Source organism: Drosophila simulans, chromosome 3R, assembly GCF_016746395.2.
Source record: "Drosophila simulans strain w501 chromosome 3R, Prin_Dsim_3.1, whole genome shotgun sequence".
Taxonomy (NCBI): Eukaryota; Metazoa; Arthropoda; class Insecta; order Diptera; family Drosophilidae; genus Drosophila; species Drosophila simulans.
Genome location: NC_052523.2, coordinates 24,849,330 through 24,868,425, shown reverse-complemented (window position 1 = coordinate 24,868,425; position 19,096 = coordinate 24,849,330). Strand labels below are relative to the sequence as shown.

At 48.7% G+C, this 19,096-nt stretch overlaps 1 protein-coding gene across 1 annotated transcript in view; it reads right to left on the bottom strand.

Annotated features, from left to right (window-relative positions):
- LOC6729949 overlaps positions 1 to 19,096 on the bottom strand; it is a 38,069-nt gene that overhangs the window by 2,551 nt on the left and 16,422 nt on the right. Inside the window, exons 12-27 of the mRNA XM_039295956.2 lie at positions 17,574 to 17,851; positions 16,577 to 17,125; positions 16,042 to 16,199; positions 15,309 to 15,930; positions 12,683 to 13,360; positions 11,909 to 12,076; positions 11,531 to 11,820; positions 11,083 to 11,164; positions 10,064 to 10,948; positions 9,790 to 9,983; positions 7,715 to 7,963; positions 6,407 to 6,782; positions 6,029 to 6,166; positions 5,590 to 5,852; positions 4,114 to 4,288; positions 2,762 to 3,008 (exon numbers count right to left, since the gene is read on the bottom strand). Coding sequence (XP_039151890.1) covers positions 2,762 to 3,008; positions 4,114 to 4,288; positions 5,590 to 5,852; positions 6,029 to 6,166; positions 6,407 to 6,782; positions 7,715 to 7,963; positions 9,790 to 9,983; positions 10,064 to 10,948; positions 11,083 to 11,164; positions 11,531 to 11,820; positions 11,909 to 12,076; positions 12,683 to 13,360; positions 15,309 to 15,930; positions 16,042 to 16,199; positions 16,577 to 17,125; positions 17,574 to 17,851 — 5,352 coding nt within the window. The remainder of the gene's footprint in view (positions 1 to 2,761; positions 3,009 to 4,113; positions 4,289 to 5,589; positions 5,853 to 6,028; positions 6,167 to 6,406; positions 6,783 to 7,714; positions 7,964 to 9,789; positions 9,984 to 10,063; positions 10,949 to 11,082; positions 11,165 to 11,530; positions 11,821 to 11,908; positions 12,077 to 12,682; positions 13,361 to 15,308; positions 15,931 to 16,041; positions 16,200 to 16,576; positions 17,126 to 17,573; positions 17,852 to 19,096) is intronic.

Below are 19,096 nucleotides of genomic sequence, written 5' to 3'. Positions count from 1 at the left end.
GCAACTGGTGGAGAAGGTCACCAACAATAAATGTGCGTTCCTTTGGCCAGGTGAAAAATGATGGCAGCCAGAGACCAGGAACCAGAGACCGCTGAAAGCCACAGCCCGTGTGCTGCTTAGTGTGGCTTAGCGGCATCGAATTATTTACAATGCGAGTGGAGCGGTAGCTGATCCACCTGGCCAGCTTGGCCACCCCCTAACGCCTAACCCAAAGCCACCAGTAACCACCCGTAACCCAACTCAGCCGCCTTCTGGCCGCGCCAACTTTGGCTTTGGCCTTTGTTTTGCAGCTTAACATTGTTGGTCGGGGCTGTTGGCCTGCGGGCAGCTTGTTTGGCTGGCTGTTGCCAATTTTGGCATTGTTGTTGCAGGCTTTGAACGGGCATGAAGTATGGCCAAGTGACCGGGCAGGCGCTTTGTAGGCGTGGGGTGGTTGGGGGTGCTTGCCGGCGCCTGGCCACAATTATGCGCGCCACGAATGCCGCAGGCAATGCACGGAAAAATAAGAAAAACCTAACAAACTCTAAAATAAGTTTAAGCACGGCGAAAAGCAGCGAAAAAAGACCGGTGGTCTGCATTATAGATTCTACCCTGGTGAGTATATGGTTCATACATTCTGATCAGAATTCCTAGCCAAATGAAAATGACCTTAGCGTAATTTTGTCGCACTTGTTAACGGCTTAAATATCCTAAAATAAATATTTAAAGCTTTTGTTTAATTTCAAACTAAGCCAACGAAACGAAACAGAAACAAGCTCTCCTAATCCCATTATTTAAAGAGTGTCCTTTTGTGGGAAGGGTTCGCTGTCCTTCGCCTCACAAGCATTTTCCACCAACTGGGTGACCAATATTGCCGCAAATATTTATTATTGCGTTTTGCAACTTTGAGGGCAAATGTATATACGTTTTTTTCTCGACTTTCCCTGTTTTGCCGTTTTGCTCCTTTTTTGTTTAAGCCTTCACTCTCCAATTTTTTCCATGCTTTTTGTGGTAGCTGGGCAACCTGTATTGTCTTCGGCGACGCGGTCTTTTGTTTATTTTCGCGTGGAGCCCACAACGCTTTAAAAAGGCAAGCAGGCGGAAAAAGAGCAAAAAAGCGTGCTTAGCAATAGCCAACTTCCGCCAGGATGCGTTTCGGTACGGTCGTTCTCTGGGTCCCAAGCCAGGATCCTGCCCGGTTGGCCATATTCGAGATTTGTGAGTGGCGTGTATATGGAGTGTGCGGGGTGTGTGCGGTGTGTAGGGCCCAAAATCGAGGCAGTTGCTGCCATTTAGTGGCAGAAGTAAGCATCGCGAATGGCCTGCTTCACAAACATTGACGTTTCTCAAAGGATTTGCGTGCTGTGGCCATGGCAAAAGGGACTCAGCAGTCGGCAGTCGGCAATCCCGTGCACTGACAAAGTGCAAGGCAAATACGCAACGCTCCACTTCCAATTTCACCCACATCCACACACGTGCACCCCATTCCGCCGCGGGCATTCTTCGACATATTTGTGGAGCGAGTTGCATAATTTCTGGCCAGGAGTGGCCCAGTCGAAAGCTGTGCTAAGTTACCACGCACAGCAGGTTGGCAGGGCACATCCCAAAGCCAGTGTAGGAAAAAATGAAGGTTGTCTACCTTTTATTCCTTTTGCTATGCTTAAAATGGTTGACGCTGTTATTTTTTCTCGTTAGAGAATGGAAAAGAGAACATGGTGGAGTAAAGAAATCTATGGGCTAGGATTGGTTAATGAAACGAGACTGAGCGGATTACGATTGACCCGCATCGAGGCGATTTCCATAGGCAGGCGGCATGTACCTTGAAGCTAGAGAATCTGCTAATGAACTGAACAAGAATGAAAGCCCATGCTGAGTAAGCTGGCGAATTTCTGCATTCTAATCTGCAGTTTTTCTGGGCTCTTGGAGCTCTATAGGATAAATCACAGATTCCAGTAAACCATAGATATTCTGTATGTAAAATTGTCTAGTGTCAACATTATTGGCTAAAGCTTTCTAGAACGCTCTCAGATAAACTTCATGCAAATGACCCTCACAGTTTGTGCCTAAACGAATACCTATTTATGAGCATTGAATGCCAAAAACTGAACTTGTGCCCGCGAAAAACCACTGAACTAACGTTTTAGCACAGGCGAAATGAGCGCACGACAGTTGAAACGATAATAATTGTCCTGGAATTGCGCTAATAACAGCAACAGGGATAATTGTTGGCCAGCAGAGACGGCAGAGATACGCAACAGTCGGCGGAATGTCCTGATGTTCGCCGGCGACAGCAATTAGCCTTTCTCTGGCAAGGACACACACTCGCATTCGCACTCGCAATGCATTCATGGCCATAATGATCAGCGCCAAACTGTTGACCCGCAAACACACAAAGTGCGCCATCCCAGCGAGCGCATTTAAAATGGAACATGGCAGCATCCAAATAAAGGACATTGGGCGCGTAAGGGGAGTGAAGTTCACTTGGCCAGAGTGCCCAGCCCGCCTAATGCCGCCCTCTGTTGGGATGCTTCCCTTTAAAATTGTTTGCTTCTCACGCTTCCATTCCGAAATTGGGAATTTCCATCCCCCAACGCACTCGCCCTTTGCTCAATTTTCTTATAACAACAGTGGAAACCCGTTCGCGGCCCATGCGGTATTAAATGAAATTACGAAATATTTCCGTACCCCCACTTGCTCTTTCGTTTTCCCATCGCTTTGCTACCCCATTTGATCTTGGTATTACTTTTGTTATTTTCTTTGGGGCCAGCCCCCGCATACTCACCCACATACATGCAGGACAAAAGCAATTTCAATGCCGGAATCGAAAATTTCTCATTTTCCATTTTCAGCAATTCGAGTGCAAGTTTTTCAATTTTATGTCGCATCTGCGGTGTGACCACGACGCCAACTCCCGCCTCGGATCCTGCTGCTCCGGCTCCGGCAGCCGGTTCTCCAGCGGCGGCATCCTTTCCAGTAGGCTGAATGCCAGGAGGCGGCACTCCACTATTGACCACCATGCGCTCCAGGCCCTGTCAATGACAAAGAGATAAATAAATACAATAAGCAACATATACACGTATATAAAAAGTAGCAAAATAAAGGCAATGAACAAGGACAGCTCATAGAAATAGCAATGCGGCGGCTCTCGACTCGCTTTTGAATTTTTATCATTGCATACTTAAGTGGGTTTTTCAGTAATGGCCACGCTAATTGAGTGGCAAATTGTTATTGTTATGGCCGCTGTTGTCGCTGCGCCCCATTGCGCTTTCTCCCGCTTTCTCTTCGCTATGCTGATGATGATGATGATGCTGATTCCAATGCCGATTCGGATTCCGAGTGGCGGCCATCAAAGCAAAAGGCAGCGGCAACAACAAGGACATCATGGCCAGCAAAGGCAACAAAATGGGACAATTGAATTGCGTGCAAATTTCATAAATTGCTTAAAAAGTCGAATTTAATTTTCGACCGAACGACGCCCGGAAATATGCAGTGCAAAAACAGTTTTTAATTACTTGCCGCTCGCCATGTACTCGTAAACTGCAATTAAAATCTCAACTCTATATTAAATGCTGGCAAATTACGTTCGCCAACTGAGGAATTTCTTTATGTAGCAGACGTATGTATTCAACGCTTAAACAAAATGCAAAATCTCTACTCTTTTTCATTACGCTCAATTTGCGAACGGGCTCCCATTGACCAATGGGCCATGTGTGAGTGTTCCACCAAGGCCAATAAACATTTGGCTACTGCCATTGGCTGCTACTCCTGCTCCTGTTCCTGCTCCTGCGTCAGTTATGACAGCACTGGCTGCGGTCCTTTCGCGTGGCTTTTCACCCGTCCGCCTGACAGTTCCGTTGCCGTTTGAAAATTGTCAATCAAAAAACCAATTAAGCGCAACGTGGGCTGCCCAGGACTAAGCCACACCAGTCAAGGGATCGAGGTTTCCATCCCAGCCCAGGGAACGTTTGCCCCGGTCAATGGCAGTCAGATTTGCTGGCCCGCTAGTCGGCTGACAGTTAGTAAGTGGCCTGATGGCGGCTAGACAAGGCTGACAACCATTTAAGTGGCATGCTAAGTCCTTTCCACGCGGCTATCCTATCCTATCCTCCCATCTCTATTCCAGTTTGTACTCACATGCAGAACGCACAGATAGAGCTCCTCGTCGGCGGTCGTCTTCAGGAAATTGTTGGCCGCAATTATTGTATTTGACAACAGATGACACTGCGGCACGAATTTCGATGTCCACTCGATCAGACTGTAATTGAGCGTCCAGACCAGCTTCGTGTGCTCCACGCTGAACGGCAGGGGGCTGCAAAGATAACCCAGAAATGTTTACTCATTGTACACAGAACGAGCTGCTCCTGCTGCAGCTGCTGTGCTGGGCATGTTTCCATCTAAATTAATTAGAAGTCTGACGACCGCAGAATTGCATCCGCCGATGCCGTGGGCAATGGCCAAAATGGCCCCCCCCCTATTGCACTCCCTTATTGCTTTTCGCGCGTAAAATTACAAAATAATTAGTTCGGGCGAGCTCCGCCAGCTCGCTGATTAGTTGCCATGGTCGTGCCTCCCAAACGCAGGGCCATCCATTGATTTTATGACCAGTTCCTCTGCCGCTTTAGGAGCTGCAATTTTCGCTGAGGTTTTGGCATATTGGTTTGGCATACGCTGCGTATGCGCAATAAAAGTTGTTTGCCCTTCAAAGCCAAATGGGGGCATACCCGCTATGCCCTTCCGTACTCTTATTCCTTCGCCCAAGTTAAAGCTCAAATTTTGACGCATTTTCCCAAACCTAATCAGACGACAAAAACCCACTAAAGTGCGGCGGAGGTGCAGCTCAAGAAATTCCTTCCCAAAAGCCGCGAGGAGGCAGCTGCTCAGCCAATAATTAGAATTTACTGGCGAGCATAAACAAGCAAATGCAACGCAAACACGAACAACACCACGGCTCCATTGATCGGAGGCTGGTTTTGACTTTGGAAAATCTATCGAAAGCAGCGGCAAAGTTTCAATGGCCATGGTTCATCGATGTTCTGCACGTTGTCGAGTTATGGCAACTTCCTCTGCCAGCATATCCCTTACCAAGGGAGGGGAACGGGTGTTCGGCTGCTTCCGGCGCAGTCCTTGAAAACTTTTTGATAACACCCCAAACAAAAGGGGTGGCGGCCAGGTGGATCCAGCAGCAGAACATCAGACCACAGAGACCAGATGCCGATGAGCCGAGGTAACTAATGCGAAATGAGAACTTTTGCCATTAGTGAGTGGATCTGTGGAACAGATATAGACATGCCAGCAGTCGCAGGAGTTTGAGACCCGGGGAGCCCAGTCAAGTCGAGTTGATGAGTTTCAATTGAAGATGGTACCAGGTATGGCTTCCAACTTTCGGCGTTCGAGTAAGACACACTTCTAATTCAATCCGGGTGTACTGCAAACAGGCTGATAATACTGACGGACCAGCTGGATGAGGGGCTGTTAATTGCGCAGAGAGGCAAATTATGGACAGCAGAATCCGGATTCTGGATTCCGGATTCGGTATTTCGTATTCCGGCTTCCTATTTCCCACCTACCACCTCCCACTTCCTTCAACCTGCATGGAGGGTCGGGACTCACCTCTCATCAATGATGCCATGACGATTGATGTAGCCCACAATTAGGGCTCGCAACAATGCCAGCTCCTCACTGAGCCGTCCCATTGTCGTGTTGGTCTTGCTGCAGCACTCCAGCAGGCAGAGCAGCCCCTGCAACGTGGCGATGCGTATGAAGCTGTGCGTGCTCTTCAAGTAGACGTTGCCAATCAAGGAGCACAGGACCTGCAGTTCACCCAGGCTCGGGATCAGGAGGGCTTGGCTGCGGCACAGTAAGTAGATTATGTGCTGCAAAGTGCAGAGAACATTAGCATGAAAAACAATAGACAGGCGGAGTGGTGCCAGGAAACAGAAACAAAGTTAAACTTAAGATAAAACCTGAAATAATGCTTAATAAATATATTAAATATTTTATATATATTTCAGAAATTCTTTCAGCTAGACTTTTTTGTATGGAAACTTACCTGATGCGAAATGGTGTCGTCCATGGCCACCTGCTCCTGCAGTTTAAGGCAGCGTTCCTTAATCCATTTGATGTGGTCGCGACTCTCGCAGATCTCGCAAAACTTTACCAAATTGGGCAGCACCAGGATGTGATTCAGCTGTCAAAGGATGGAGGGAATTGCAAAAGAGTTATGGCAAGTTTCATCTGCAAATGAAATCACTGGCAACTCAAAGCCCCAAGGATCGCCCAAAAACAGAGTACCCGGCTGCATCGTAATGTCCGCGAAGCGGCTTGCATAATCAAATTAAAACCCATCGAATGGCCCGGCCAGCATGCGATGTGCGAATGCTGGCAATGCACAGGACGTGACTGCCCGTAAAAGTTTGACAGGACTTACCTCGATCATCTGCTGCAGTACGTCAAAGACCAGCTGCGTGCTGCTGCGAAAGTCAATTCCCGACAGCTGCGTAAAATGGCGATAGTTGCGCATTGCCATGTCGGGCACATCCGCATCGCAGGACTGCTTAATGTCCGCCGTGTTTGCCTGCTCCCCGCCAGATAGGCCCACTCCCACACCCACACCCATTCCCAAACCCACTCCCGCCGCCGCCTGGTCTTCCATTTGGGCCCAGCTGAAATTGAGATCGTACTGATTGGGCGCAAAGGTGCGTGTGCCAATCACATTGTCGTAGGCCAGCTGCCGCTCCAGATTGGGCTGATAGAAGACATTGCACGCATCCACCAGCAACTGCACCTTGTGCAGTTTCTTCAGGCTGAAATATATATAAATATACATATATAAATTCGATAGTGATGGATGTGTGGGAAAAGTTCGGGTTGTCGGTGGCGATAAGGTGCGTATGTGTATATACGTTTATTGCTGCCAACTGCTATCAACTAAATGGCGCATACGCCCTGTTGACAGAGCAGACGAAATGGCAAGTAAAAACTATTTGCTTGTAATTAAAAACTAATTTATAAAGTCAACATCGGGCGACAAGGATTTGTCAGAGTTTCGTGTTACCCAGACCCAGAAGAGCCAACAGCACACATTTAAAAGCCATTGCTGGCCAGCTAATACGGAAAATATGTATTTCGCAAATTTCCTAGGGGTTGTCAACAGAGTTTTTGATATTTCAGCTTTGGCTTTCATGTTTTTGCCGTTCCAGGCAATTGAATCGCGTCGACGAGCAGGAGACATGAAAAAAGAGTTTGGCACTTGTTAACTTTTAAAATTATTTTCATAATTCATGTGCTCACGTCACGCCACGTTATAACTATGGTATACCATACTATACTTTACTACATATATGCAATATCCGTGGTCCCATCGACAAAGACTTTTTGTCGCTTTTAATTAAAAACGCAGACATTGTAAAAGCATCCGAAAACTTGTTTACCAAATTGTTTTTGGCCGCACCGCTCCCATGTTAACAAATTAGTTGTGCATTTAAAGTTGAAGGATTTTTTCGTAATGGGGGACGATATAATATGTGCCACAGGAAAATCACAGGATATACACGCTCATTCGCAGACTCAACTTTGCTGGCATTTAATTTGTACTTTTTGCCATTTACACATTAAAAACTTTATCCACTGCTCTGTGAATTTTAATTTTCATAAATTTCCACCCCGAATCCGAACCAGCACCCATACCCAAGCTGGAACTGATGCTACTGGAAGTGGAAGTGGAGCTGGGACTCACCTAATGCTGTCACAAGTGATGCGCTGCCAGCGAGTGGTGTGATGGAACTGTCCGTTGGCCAGGCCCACAATGGGAAAAGTTTTGTACGTCATTAAAAGTTCGAGGATGGCCTGGAGGCAGACCTGCTTGATCTGGAACTGCTCCTGCTGATCGACCATGTGCTCGTCGTACAGCTTGTTGATCAGCAGCAGGCAGGTCATGAAGTACTCCTCGAACTGCTGCCGGGTGGTGAATCCGAAGATGGAGAGCCTGGAATCCGGAATTCAAAGTGGCTATGAGTGTCAATTTAATTACCGATAGTCGGCTGCTGTGCGTGTGTGTAAGTAATTAATTGAAAATTGCAAATTTCTGCATAAAATGTTTTCAGCCAATGCTTGAAATTTTAATTCAATTAGTCCCGGCCTCTTCAAATATTTAAAATATGCAATATACATGCCACCATATGCCTATACACATATGTATGTACATATATGCATATGCCATGTGTAGTAAAATGTGAGCAGGCCTAAAATGTCAATTAGTCTTCGATTACTTTGGGCAGTCGGTGAAGCGGCAGCTCCATCCACCATCCATCAGCCATCAGGCATCAGGCATCACACCCATCACTTGCAGTGGAGCCCGGGGTGATGGGGTGCTGCTGTGCATCGTGGTGGTTTCTGTGCAATTAGCAACAATGTTTCTGGAGCAGAGGCAGCCGTCCGCATCCGCATCCGCATCCTGGCATGACGTGCCTTTTGTTGGCAGCCATCTGCAACACGCACACATGCATTTATCTCACTTTGCTGCTCATAATTTGTTTATATCGCTCGCTGCCTCGTCGGCGGCTCTTCCTGCAGCGCTGTGTCTTTTAGACAGCTTTTATACCCACATCTCTGCATCCTCTCCGAAGCCCCACATCCCCTCAGCGTCATACCCATTGCTCCTCCTGGCCGAAATGCATGTCTATGCCGGCGATGCTGATGCTGATCCTGCGCGGAGTTTCGTCTAATAGAGTTGTTGATGTTCCGCTCCGTCAGCCCTTTGGGGATTTTGTCGTTATCATCCTCGCAGCTTTCCTCGCTGCCGCTGGAGCAGCTCCGCTGGTTGCCCGGTTCCCCAGTTTCCCAGTTCACGTGCTGATGTGGTTATGATGTTTGTGCGCTTGTCGGTTGGGCAAAGCCAGAACTGGATTGGCTTTGCCGCCCGGTTGGGGCGACAAAGTGTGAGCGGAGTGCAAGTATGCATACTTCTGGGGGGAAGTCAAGTTTTAGGCTCCGGACAGGCAAACAACCAAACAACCCAACAACCAGCCAACCAACAACCACTGCCACAGACATCTAGCCGTGCACAATTATTCCGCCCAATTCCTGGCTGATGACGATTCAGCTTTCGCCATTCGGCTGACAGCGTAATGATGACGACTGCCATCGAAACAATGGAGCAATAGCTATAACGGCTTGGGGAGCCTGTCAAGTGACAAGGACGAGGCAAACAAGCCAAGGACAATGACGATGACAATGAAGTCTTACGGCCCGCACTCTCGCATATGTGTGGATGTTTGGATTTGTGCTTGTGCTTGTAATAGAACAACAGGATGTTGATGTTTCCAGTTGCGGTTTAGCCGCTGCCATCGTCCTCATCATCGCTCCATGTAGCTGCCATGCGCTCGTCACCGCTGTCAGAGCATTGTCAGCAACTTGGTTGTTGCTCCCGCTCTCCGGTTGCTGTTGCCGGACACAGTGACAACGACAGAAGCGACACCAACAGCAACGGCAGCAGCCAGGACAATGCAACAGAGCCTGCTCGATTGATAAGGGAAGCGGACAATGGAACCCACCGGCAAGGTGTCAACTTGACTGGTTTAAGGTGAGCACCAAAAGATAAGCGGATTTAATTAGCAGTCGGCCCAGTACCATATTGTCTAAATATGGTAGTGGTCACCATAAGCTGATGGATGGATATAATGCTCTTCTAATTATTTTTGTAAACTTTTTGGGAATACAACTTAAAGCGTCGAACTGAAACTTAACTTGTTGTGAAAAACAGTCCTCTTAACTTAAAAAAGCCATTCATATTTCATCCGGACTCACACTCACCTCTTGACAAATTGACGCAGGACATCGACATCGCTCAGGCTGTCCACAGGAATGGAGGGCAGCTTGCCATCTGCCTGTTGCTCCTGCTGCTGCTGCTGGATGCCTGGCTGCTGGATGAGCTCGTGGGGTGTGACCGCGTAGGCATAAAACTGGTGCGTTCGCAGCAGCGAGATGCCGATAGAGGCGACCAGCGACTGGGGGAAGGGAGGAGAATCGAGAAAATGGAAAGTGCTCCTGGGTCGTACTGACAAATGACTAGCCGATTGTCACTTACCAATGCCACTTGGAATCGGGCCAGCTCCTGACCTGCGAACTGCAGTCGGGCGTCCTCGACGCCTGCCAAGACCCTGCCACTGTCCAGGGACTCGATTTCAATTTGGGTTTCAATCAATTTGGCCAGGAAAATCGCTTGCGGGGCCGGTCCCTTGGCCTTGTTTCTATCCCGGCGGTGCCTTCGATAGAAAATGGTGTCCTGCAGAATGCACCGAGCCACTGAGTCCAGCAGGTCGAGCAGTTCGCATCGCAGTGAGGGATTCAAACTGGCATTAAGCTCCCGCCAGACGCGGGGCTGCTGCAAAAGTGCATTCACGGTGGCCAGCAGCACGCCCAGAGCGTCTTGTTCCGACTCCTGTCGTGTTGGCATGGCCAAAATCTGTTTTGCCGCTCCGGCCAGCCAGCCGAGGTAGGCCAGCAATTGCGGCAGATGCTCGCGGCGCAGCAGGTGCTCGACCACGAACTTCTCCATCAGCCGGGCATCGATGTAGATGAGTGCTGTTTGCTCCGCATTCCGAATGCAGGCCATCAGGGCGCCCACCGCCCGCGCCACATCCAGTTGCTCCCCGGTGGGTGGGTTTCGGCATTTTCTGGCCTCTGTGGAAGCCACCTTTGACATGAGCAGGGCGCAGGATACGCGCGCCAGTGGCGGTGGTTGCATGTAGTTGATGTGCGGTGCATGCTGGATGCACTTCTGCCGGAAGGCGGACATCATGGCAGCCAGGGAACCGGTGATGGCGTGGCGCAGTAGTTTCGCCTCCTGCTCGGTGCCCAGACTTTTGAGCAGGCGTTGCAGCTTCGGCTCTGACTGGATCTCCAGGAGCAGCAGCATTAGTTGCTTCTGCTGCTGCGGGGCATCGGCATGCTGGGTGGCGAATTTGATTAGCTGTCGGCGGATGACGGAGGAAAAATGTTGTCAAAGGAATCGAGGATGAGTAATGGAGCGGCAGAGGGAAGGGGAAAAATAACAACAAATTAGCTGTGGCAGTGCCATAATGGCCAAGTGCTTGTCCCATTTACCTGCGCAAAGAGCCAGCTCTCATCAATTATGCGCGACGGCGTTGCAGTCTCATTGTCCTGGCGGCACTCCAAGTCCTTCAGTCTGCGAAGCGAAGCAATGAAACATAAATAAAAGCAGGGAGGATAATGAGAGTCTTCTGATCCGAACTTGGAGTACTCTTCGGTTCGCTTTCAGTGGGTACTCGTTGGTTAAGAAAGGGAAACCACTTTGACGAGGGTGGATCGAGTTGTATATTCAAAAATGTAATGATAATGTCAGTATAGGTCTTCAGATACTTCTTCATCTGATCTATGTTTATAAAAAGGTTTCGCAAAATGTAACAAGCCACATGAATTTTATAAGTGTTCTTGTGCTTACTTTACTGACCCACCCTAACGTGCAGCAATGTAATGAACTGAATATAAATTGCCATTGCCCGGGATGAATAATTGGAGGGGAATTACTTACAGCAAGGTTCGCAGGGCGTCCTGGTCCTCTCCGCCGGCCAGGTCTCCCTCCACCAGACGCTCGTAGATGACGTTCCTGGCGGGCTGGCCACTCTGGGCGCTCAGCCGCCGGGCCATCCGCTCGATGGGCAACTGCAGCGAGCGTTCTCCTTCGTAAAGCTGGTGCAGGCGACTCAGGAGTTGCAGGGCCTGCAGGGTGGGATCCGCATCGCTGCCAACGTCTCCGGAGGCTTCCCGTTCAGCGGGCTCACAAAGACGTCCCAATAGCCGAAGGACGATGCGAACGGATTGCTGGCGGGGAATGGGGGACACCAGATGAAAGGACGAACACAAAAGCAGGCAACTGGGCTTTGTTATGCAAAAGTCTCTGGCAACTTACCCTGCTCAATCGATGGGCATTCCGGAACAAGGCCACCTGCAGTAATGAGCCGCACTCGGGACGCTCTTGGCATAGCTCGCAAATGAATTCCAAGTGGTCAGCAATTAGGAAATTCAGATACCTGCCTTCGAACAGCCGGCGCACTTGTTGCGCACTCCAATCGCAGCCCTGCAATTAGTGGACAATCGTGATTTGTTCGGGTCACAGGCAAATAATGGGGATTGTCCTGGGGATGGGGATGGGAATTGGGATTGTGCCATTATCCAACAAGTGGGGCATGCTCGAGTGGCAATCATTTAAAATTATGCCCGCCAATGAACTGTGCTTAAAGTAAGCCAACCGTTTAAAGGCTCACTGTCGCCGGCGGGACGGTGAACCGAAAGCCGAAACCAGAAACCCGATGCGGTGAACCGCAAAATTGCGAGTGCGACAACTGTCAGCTGGAAAAATTCGCATTGTCGTATATGGTTGGGGCATCCGGAGGACGGGCGGTGGGGATTGGGTTGTTGGCGGCCCGGCAACGCTGTCGTCTGCCAAATTCAAATTAAACTAATGTGTCTGATTCGCCATTACTCCACTGCCGTCTCTTTACTTAGCTACACTGGGAGAAATGGGTTCGCAAAAAAAGATGAGAGACAAAGCCTCAAGTTTCAGAAAATATTTTAAACCATATCTATGCGTATTAATAACACCAGGAGTAACTATTCTGTGTTTAACCATAACTTATTAGTTAATTTATAATTATACCATCGATTTTTGTCTTAATTCACTTACCGCACTTGCACGACAAACTTCGCGTAGCAACGCCCGCTGCAAGTTTTTCTTCAGCGGCAGCTGGGCGGCCTGTTCCAAAAGGGCCACCGGCTCCTCCAGCCGCATGGCGAGCACCAACCTCAGGCAGGCCAGCAACACGGCATCCAGTGAGTGGGATCCGCCCTGCCCTGCGGCACTCATCAACAGCAGGCTATAGTATTTGCAGAGAAATTCAGACTCGGCCAAAACCAAACGGAAAACTGATTGAAGTGCATCCTTGTGCCGTGAGCGACAGCAGACGTTGAGCAGGGCATCCACGAAGCGCCCGGCCAGCTGGCAGTAGGCGTGGCTGGATGAGCTCGGTTCCAAGTCCAGGAGGACCTCCAAACAGGCGAGCAGCTTCTCGCTGAGAACTTTGGCGAAATAGTTAATTTCACTGATGGAGGAGCGGCCGGCGGAAAAGGATGCGGCGGCCGCTCTGGCAGCTGCCGCCGCCGAAGACGTCGATGGTGCCTCGTCCTGCCAATGAGGAGCTGCCGATGGGGAGCTGGGCATCAGGGCCTGCAGACGACGCTCGGCCGTTGGATTATTTTTCAAATAAAGTTTAATGTGATTCACTAGATAAATCTCCTCCGTTTTAAGGATTACGTTGGACAGCATAACCATGGCCAGAGCTAAATCACCAAAGTTCCCAACGCCCTGCAACGAAAATGTAAAAAGAGACTGGTTTGAGAAGAGACGTAAGTACGCTGGCTGATGACTCCTTTCGTTGTTGACCGCCAGTGCAGTAAAGTGTGAAAGTTTGCATAAATTTGTGTGACAAAGTTGCCAGTGCCAACATCAACATATTTTCCAGCAGTAATTAGGACACAGACCCATCCTGCCCATCCTTCCCATCCTGCCCATTCCGCACATGTGGCGAATGCAGTTCCCATTGCCTGTGCTACCCATTTTAAATAGAATATTTTTTGCTCGCGTGCCTCCTCGAGTCAATGTTTACACGCAGAATGTTATTTAAGTTGCGGTGCAATTTCAATTTCAATTAAAATGTTGCTGCCATAAACTATTCACCTGCATCCCACATAAACACCCGGGCGAAAACGAGTGGGAGGCCAGACTTAATTACTCATGCCACCTGAGCGGCAAAGACTGCGTAAACCCTGTTAATTTGCCCAACCGTCGTCTCATCTTTTTTATGCATGTCCAAATTAAATAAACGATAATTATTTAAAGTTTTTAAGCTCGGCGCATAACTTACAAGCTAAGTGAAGTTGAATTGCCGCCGGCAGTAAAGTGTCAGTTCGCCATTAATACGGGCGATTTGGGATGGGAGTTGGGTGACCAACGGCCAAAGCCGTTAGACACGTGGATGCAGCGGACTCGAGTGGAGTGGAGTAGTTCTCACATGCAATTGACTCTGCCTACGACAAGTACTCCGCTTGGATCCCCCGAACCCGCTGAACCAACACACGCCCAGCTGTGCTAGTGAGACTCTGTAATTAAGTTGGTTTTAACTGTAGCATAACGCTTGACTGGTCTATGGGGGGGTCGGAATGGGCGGTGGGGGCATGGCATGGGCGAATGGGGGCATGGCTGGCCCTAACGGCACGGGCTGCACGGGCATGGAAGACAGACCCGACAGTTAATGCATGTGTAGCTTAAATGCGCATTAATAGTTGAAAATGTGCGGCGTTGAAGCGTAGGTATTAAAAATGTCACGTATACGACATGTGGCACATTAACTACAGCGCCACATGGATCAGCAACAGCAGTGGCAACAGCAACAACACCAGCAGCACCAGCAACAGCAGGGCAAAATAAAAAATTGCCCCGTAACTGCAACTAAGTGCATTCGTGTGTATGTAAATGCGAAGGGTTGAACGGACGGACGGACGGAGAGATGGACGGACGGGAAGGCGGCAATGACAAATCGTTGATGAGCATCGGGTATCGAGGGTCGAGGAGGGCCTACAGGTGTTTGGCTACCGCCTTTGTATATATTGGGTGGAAAAAGCTTTTAAACTCTGGGGACAAAGCCCTGTGAGCATTGAATCTTCGATGGATACCCGAGAAGTGAATGGAAAGTGATGAGACATGGCCACAATGGGCCGTCATCTTAGGACTCGAACATCTGCCAGTCGGCAGTTTAATGTCATCGAGTTCAATTTATGCAATTGCAGGCGTTGGCCCTAAGTACCAGTTAAGTCACACGGCCATCGTTGCCAAACTGAGAGTGTTGTAATTTGTGGCATTACTTCAATTATATTATTAAGTGGATGCCAGGCACGCCCGATGACACCCACTCAGGACATTCATATGTCATTTGCATTGGCAGCCTGCCAAACCGGCGGCTGATAGACAGCTTTACGTTCATTTGCATGTCGGGCTGGATTTTAAGTTTCTGTCTGCATTCATAAATATTACAAATTGCTTGACGCCTCCAAGTGTGTGTGGGCATGTATATTTAAGCAGGCTTCTCGCATATTTATGAGTTCAATCGAGGGCGGACGGACGGGCGGACGGGCGGAAGCAGTGCAGGGCACAGGACTGCCGGAGTCTTAATGCACGCCGTAATTGAGGGCTTGATGGGCAGCTGTGAATTGGCTGAGTGCCTTGTCAAGCTTAGGCCACTGCATATTTAACCCACCTGCTCGATGAAAAGCTGCAGCAGCTGCAGGAATCCCTTGCTGTCGGCCAGCACATGGTTGCCGTTATTGCGGAAACAGCTCTCCAGGAGCCGCAGATCACCGGCTTTGTGGAGACGCCATTGGCGGGAGCACAGCCCTCGACAAAGCGTCCCGTACACGGCGTCCGCATCCTGGGCACTGCGATACGGTGGCGTGTCCAGTTGCTGCACACTCCGTTCGAACAGCAGGAGTAGGGCGAGGACCTGTTGACTCGGCCGTGCTTCGATGAACTTCTCCAGCATGCCCAGCACCACTTCCCGTTGGGTGTCCAGTTCGCGTCGCTGCGCCAGCAAGGCCTCTCTGGTTTCCGGTGTGGGGGCTGCACTCAAAGGACTCTGGCACGCGGCTCGCCCTGAGTTATGGCCCTCGGTGTCCAGCGCCTCCTCCAGTTGGCTGTGCATAAAAAACAGCTCGTAGCTGAGGGTCTTCAGGGCCAGCAGAGCCACCTCGCGCACCGATCCGTTGGCCAGCAGATTGTTGGTGATGCTGATGATCTTGGGGATCGTGATCAGCTGCCGGTCGCTCTTGTGCGTCAGCTGCACCAGGAATCTCAGCATGGGCGGCACCATGATGAAGGCGTTTCTATAGTTACGAGTTATTAAAAGTTATTATATCAAAATTAAGGCAGTGAAAAATTAATCGATTTATTTAAACTCTTTTATTCAATTTATATTCAATCTTGTACTCACTCACCTATCTATTCCCCCTTCAATCAGATCCATATTGCTCAGTACCTGATCGAATATTACGTTCTTGGAGTCCAGTATGCTGTAGGTAACATTCAAGTCCAGCAGTTGGGAAAGTAATCGCAAAATGGGCGCTTGTATCAGCGCATTGGATTTCATGAAGAGCTGGAAAGGGCACGGAAGGGAAGGGTACATGTTACATGCAGGAATACTAGTGCTCGGCAAATTTTTGCCATTAATAAAATATCAATGGTTGCACTCTGACCCATCCGAACACACACTCACACACGTAAGAGATTAAGAACTGCTCCCCAGGATGGTCGGTATTCGTGTCTGTGCATTTTTAATCAAACAAATTGGCTACAACTAAAATTAATTAGCCATCGCTGGCCAACGTTGCGTTTATACAGTGGGAAAAATGTGTAATACATTTTGGACATTTAAATAAAATACAAATGGATCTTTGGAAACCAGATTACATACTCATACATACATTTAAAATGTAGCCTAAATGAAAGATAAGTTTCTCGCAGTGTACTTACCGTCAGACAGTATATGACCAGCGGCTCGAATAGCTTTATAAGCCGGACAGAGTCGCCCGCCGGCGGAGAGGGTGGCTGCAGGCCGTGCACAAAGAGCATGCCCATGTCGTGGAGTGGGCCGGCATCAATTGGCTGGCGAGCGTCGGTTGGTGCCCCTCGCTGGGATCCCGCCACCGCTGGGTTTGAATTTATTGTTGGCAACAATGTGGAGCTGGCGCCGTGACCCCTGCCCTTGGCCGCGAAGTAGGGACGCATGAAGGCGGCATGGTGGCCAATTCCACTGCCATTTTCACCGATGGCCGATGGCTGCAGCCGCACTTGGCTGGCATAATTTTGGGCGAATAAATATTTCAACAGTTGCCGCAGACATGCAACGCACTCGGCGGGCGCATAATTTATGAGCCTGGTCAAATAGTGGAGTATTTCTTCGATTAATTTCAGCTCCGGGGGCGAAGCACTCGCCATGCCCTCCAGGCAGAGGCTCACTGCGTGGAGGCAGGTTTTCAGGAGACAAATTAATAAGCTGCCGGCCTCCTGATTTATGGTTATCTGGGGAGGAGAAATAGAAAAAAATCAAGTTACTTATCCAGTAAAGGGAGAACGAGGAGTTAGCGGCGGATGCAATGTGCTGCCGACCTAATGCAACCCGCACATTAAGTCACTCCGAGTGGAGAAGTTTTCTGTTTGAGCTGCGAGTGGCAAAAGTCAAGTGTGGATGCTACGTTGGCTGCATTTCGTCGCGGGCTGAATTTTTACAACTCATTGCCATTGCTGCGGCAGCGTTGGAAAGTGTTGCATATAAAACGGCGCATTGCGCTGTACGTGCATCCAGCTGCAGCTCCATCTCCATCAGGAGCTCCATCTCGAACCGAATCCTGGGATGCTGGATGCTGGGAAATCTCAGTGCACGTGCCGCGCAACTTTTGCCATTTCGGCGCCAGCAGCGACTTAATGGCGGTTCCCGGCTCGGAATCTGCGAGTCCGTGGTCTGACTTACCTTGTAGCTGTCATTAGCACCTCTTAAAATGTTGTAAAGTTTCATGTAAACGTAATCGCCGGCAAAGTAACCCAGAGCCTGAAGGGATGCCGCTGGCTGTTCGCGGGCAAAGAGCTCGCTCTTGGGCGGCTTGGAGCTGCTGCTTCCCGACTGGGATCCCGTACTGTGTGGGCGCTGATTGGTGACCAAGTGATAGTAGATGTTCAGCATCTTGACGCTGTGACGCAGCAGAAAGTCCAGGTGGGCGGCGTTTGGCTCACCTGAGCTCAGCATGGCACCTGCAATGATGAAATGATGGGTGGTGGCGGTGGCGGGGCTTATTAATGGCAAATTAAGTGATCCCACCTGGGCTAATTGTGTTAAAATGCAAACGAGCTCTTAAAATTATACAAATGCGGCGTAATTGCAGCTCACAAAATGAAAAACGCATTAATGGATTTGCAATTGAAAAATGCACGATTCAATGGGATTGCCATGGCAATATACGCGTTTATGTGGATATGTAGGAGCGGCAAAGGCGGCAAAATAATGCGAAATTAAAACAAAAATTGCATAGGTAACAAGCGGAAAACGCTTCAAAGTATGCTATGATTTATCAGCGTTAATTAATGTGAGTGTGTGCGGCGCACGCAACATTTCAATTTATGTGTCAACAATGCAACGTTCAGTATTCAGTGGCAATAAGCAATATATATTTGTATTTGGCGGCTGCGAAAGGAAATGGCATTGCAAAAAATTATTATTTGCAAATAAATTAAATTGTATGCGCATAAATATTTATAAAAATTAAGTGTTAAGGGAGCCATTTAAAGAACCCCTTCGGGGGCCACAATGTGCAAGTGGATAGCCTGCAGCCCCGCATCGCCGTTTGCATTACATTTACTAATTAATTGAAAATTGCGCACAATCGCAATGAGACGCCGCCATTCTTCCGTTACCAATTTATATTTATTTATCGCACATTTCAGTTATTTTTCCCAGTTTGGCGCCAGGTCAGCGTTCGATTATGAGGCCACAGAAAGGTGGAGGGAGTTCCGCTCACGATGTGTAAGTAGATGAATTTAACCGCACCGTATCACAAGTCTATACACGAACAATTGTGATAAATGATTCCCTAGGGCTCTTAAAATTCATTTATTATTATCGGAAGCTCCAACATTGCTCACATTCCAGTACACCTCAAACTCCCATTCATTAAAATCTAACGTAATCATCTTCAAAATTCATTAAAATTAGAGAAGAGAGCTGCAACATTGCATATATATACCAGAGTAGAGGAAGTTATTATTATGAGCTAAATGTGCTATGTATATTGCAAAACAAAGATTGTTTTGAATATTTATCAAGTCAAATTGAAATGGATTTACTAAGAGGAAAAATTGTAGCAGGAATTTTAGATGTAGGTGCACTACAAAGCCCTATAGAACTTCCATCACATACCGCGAAATCCAATGGGATTGCAGGTGCTTCTATGGCTTTAAGCCATCGGTGAACTGTGAATTTACATAGGCCACAATTAAAGG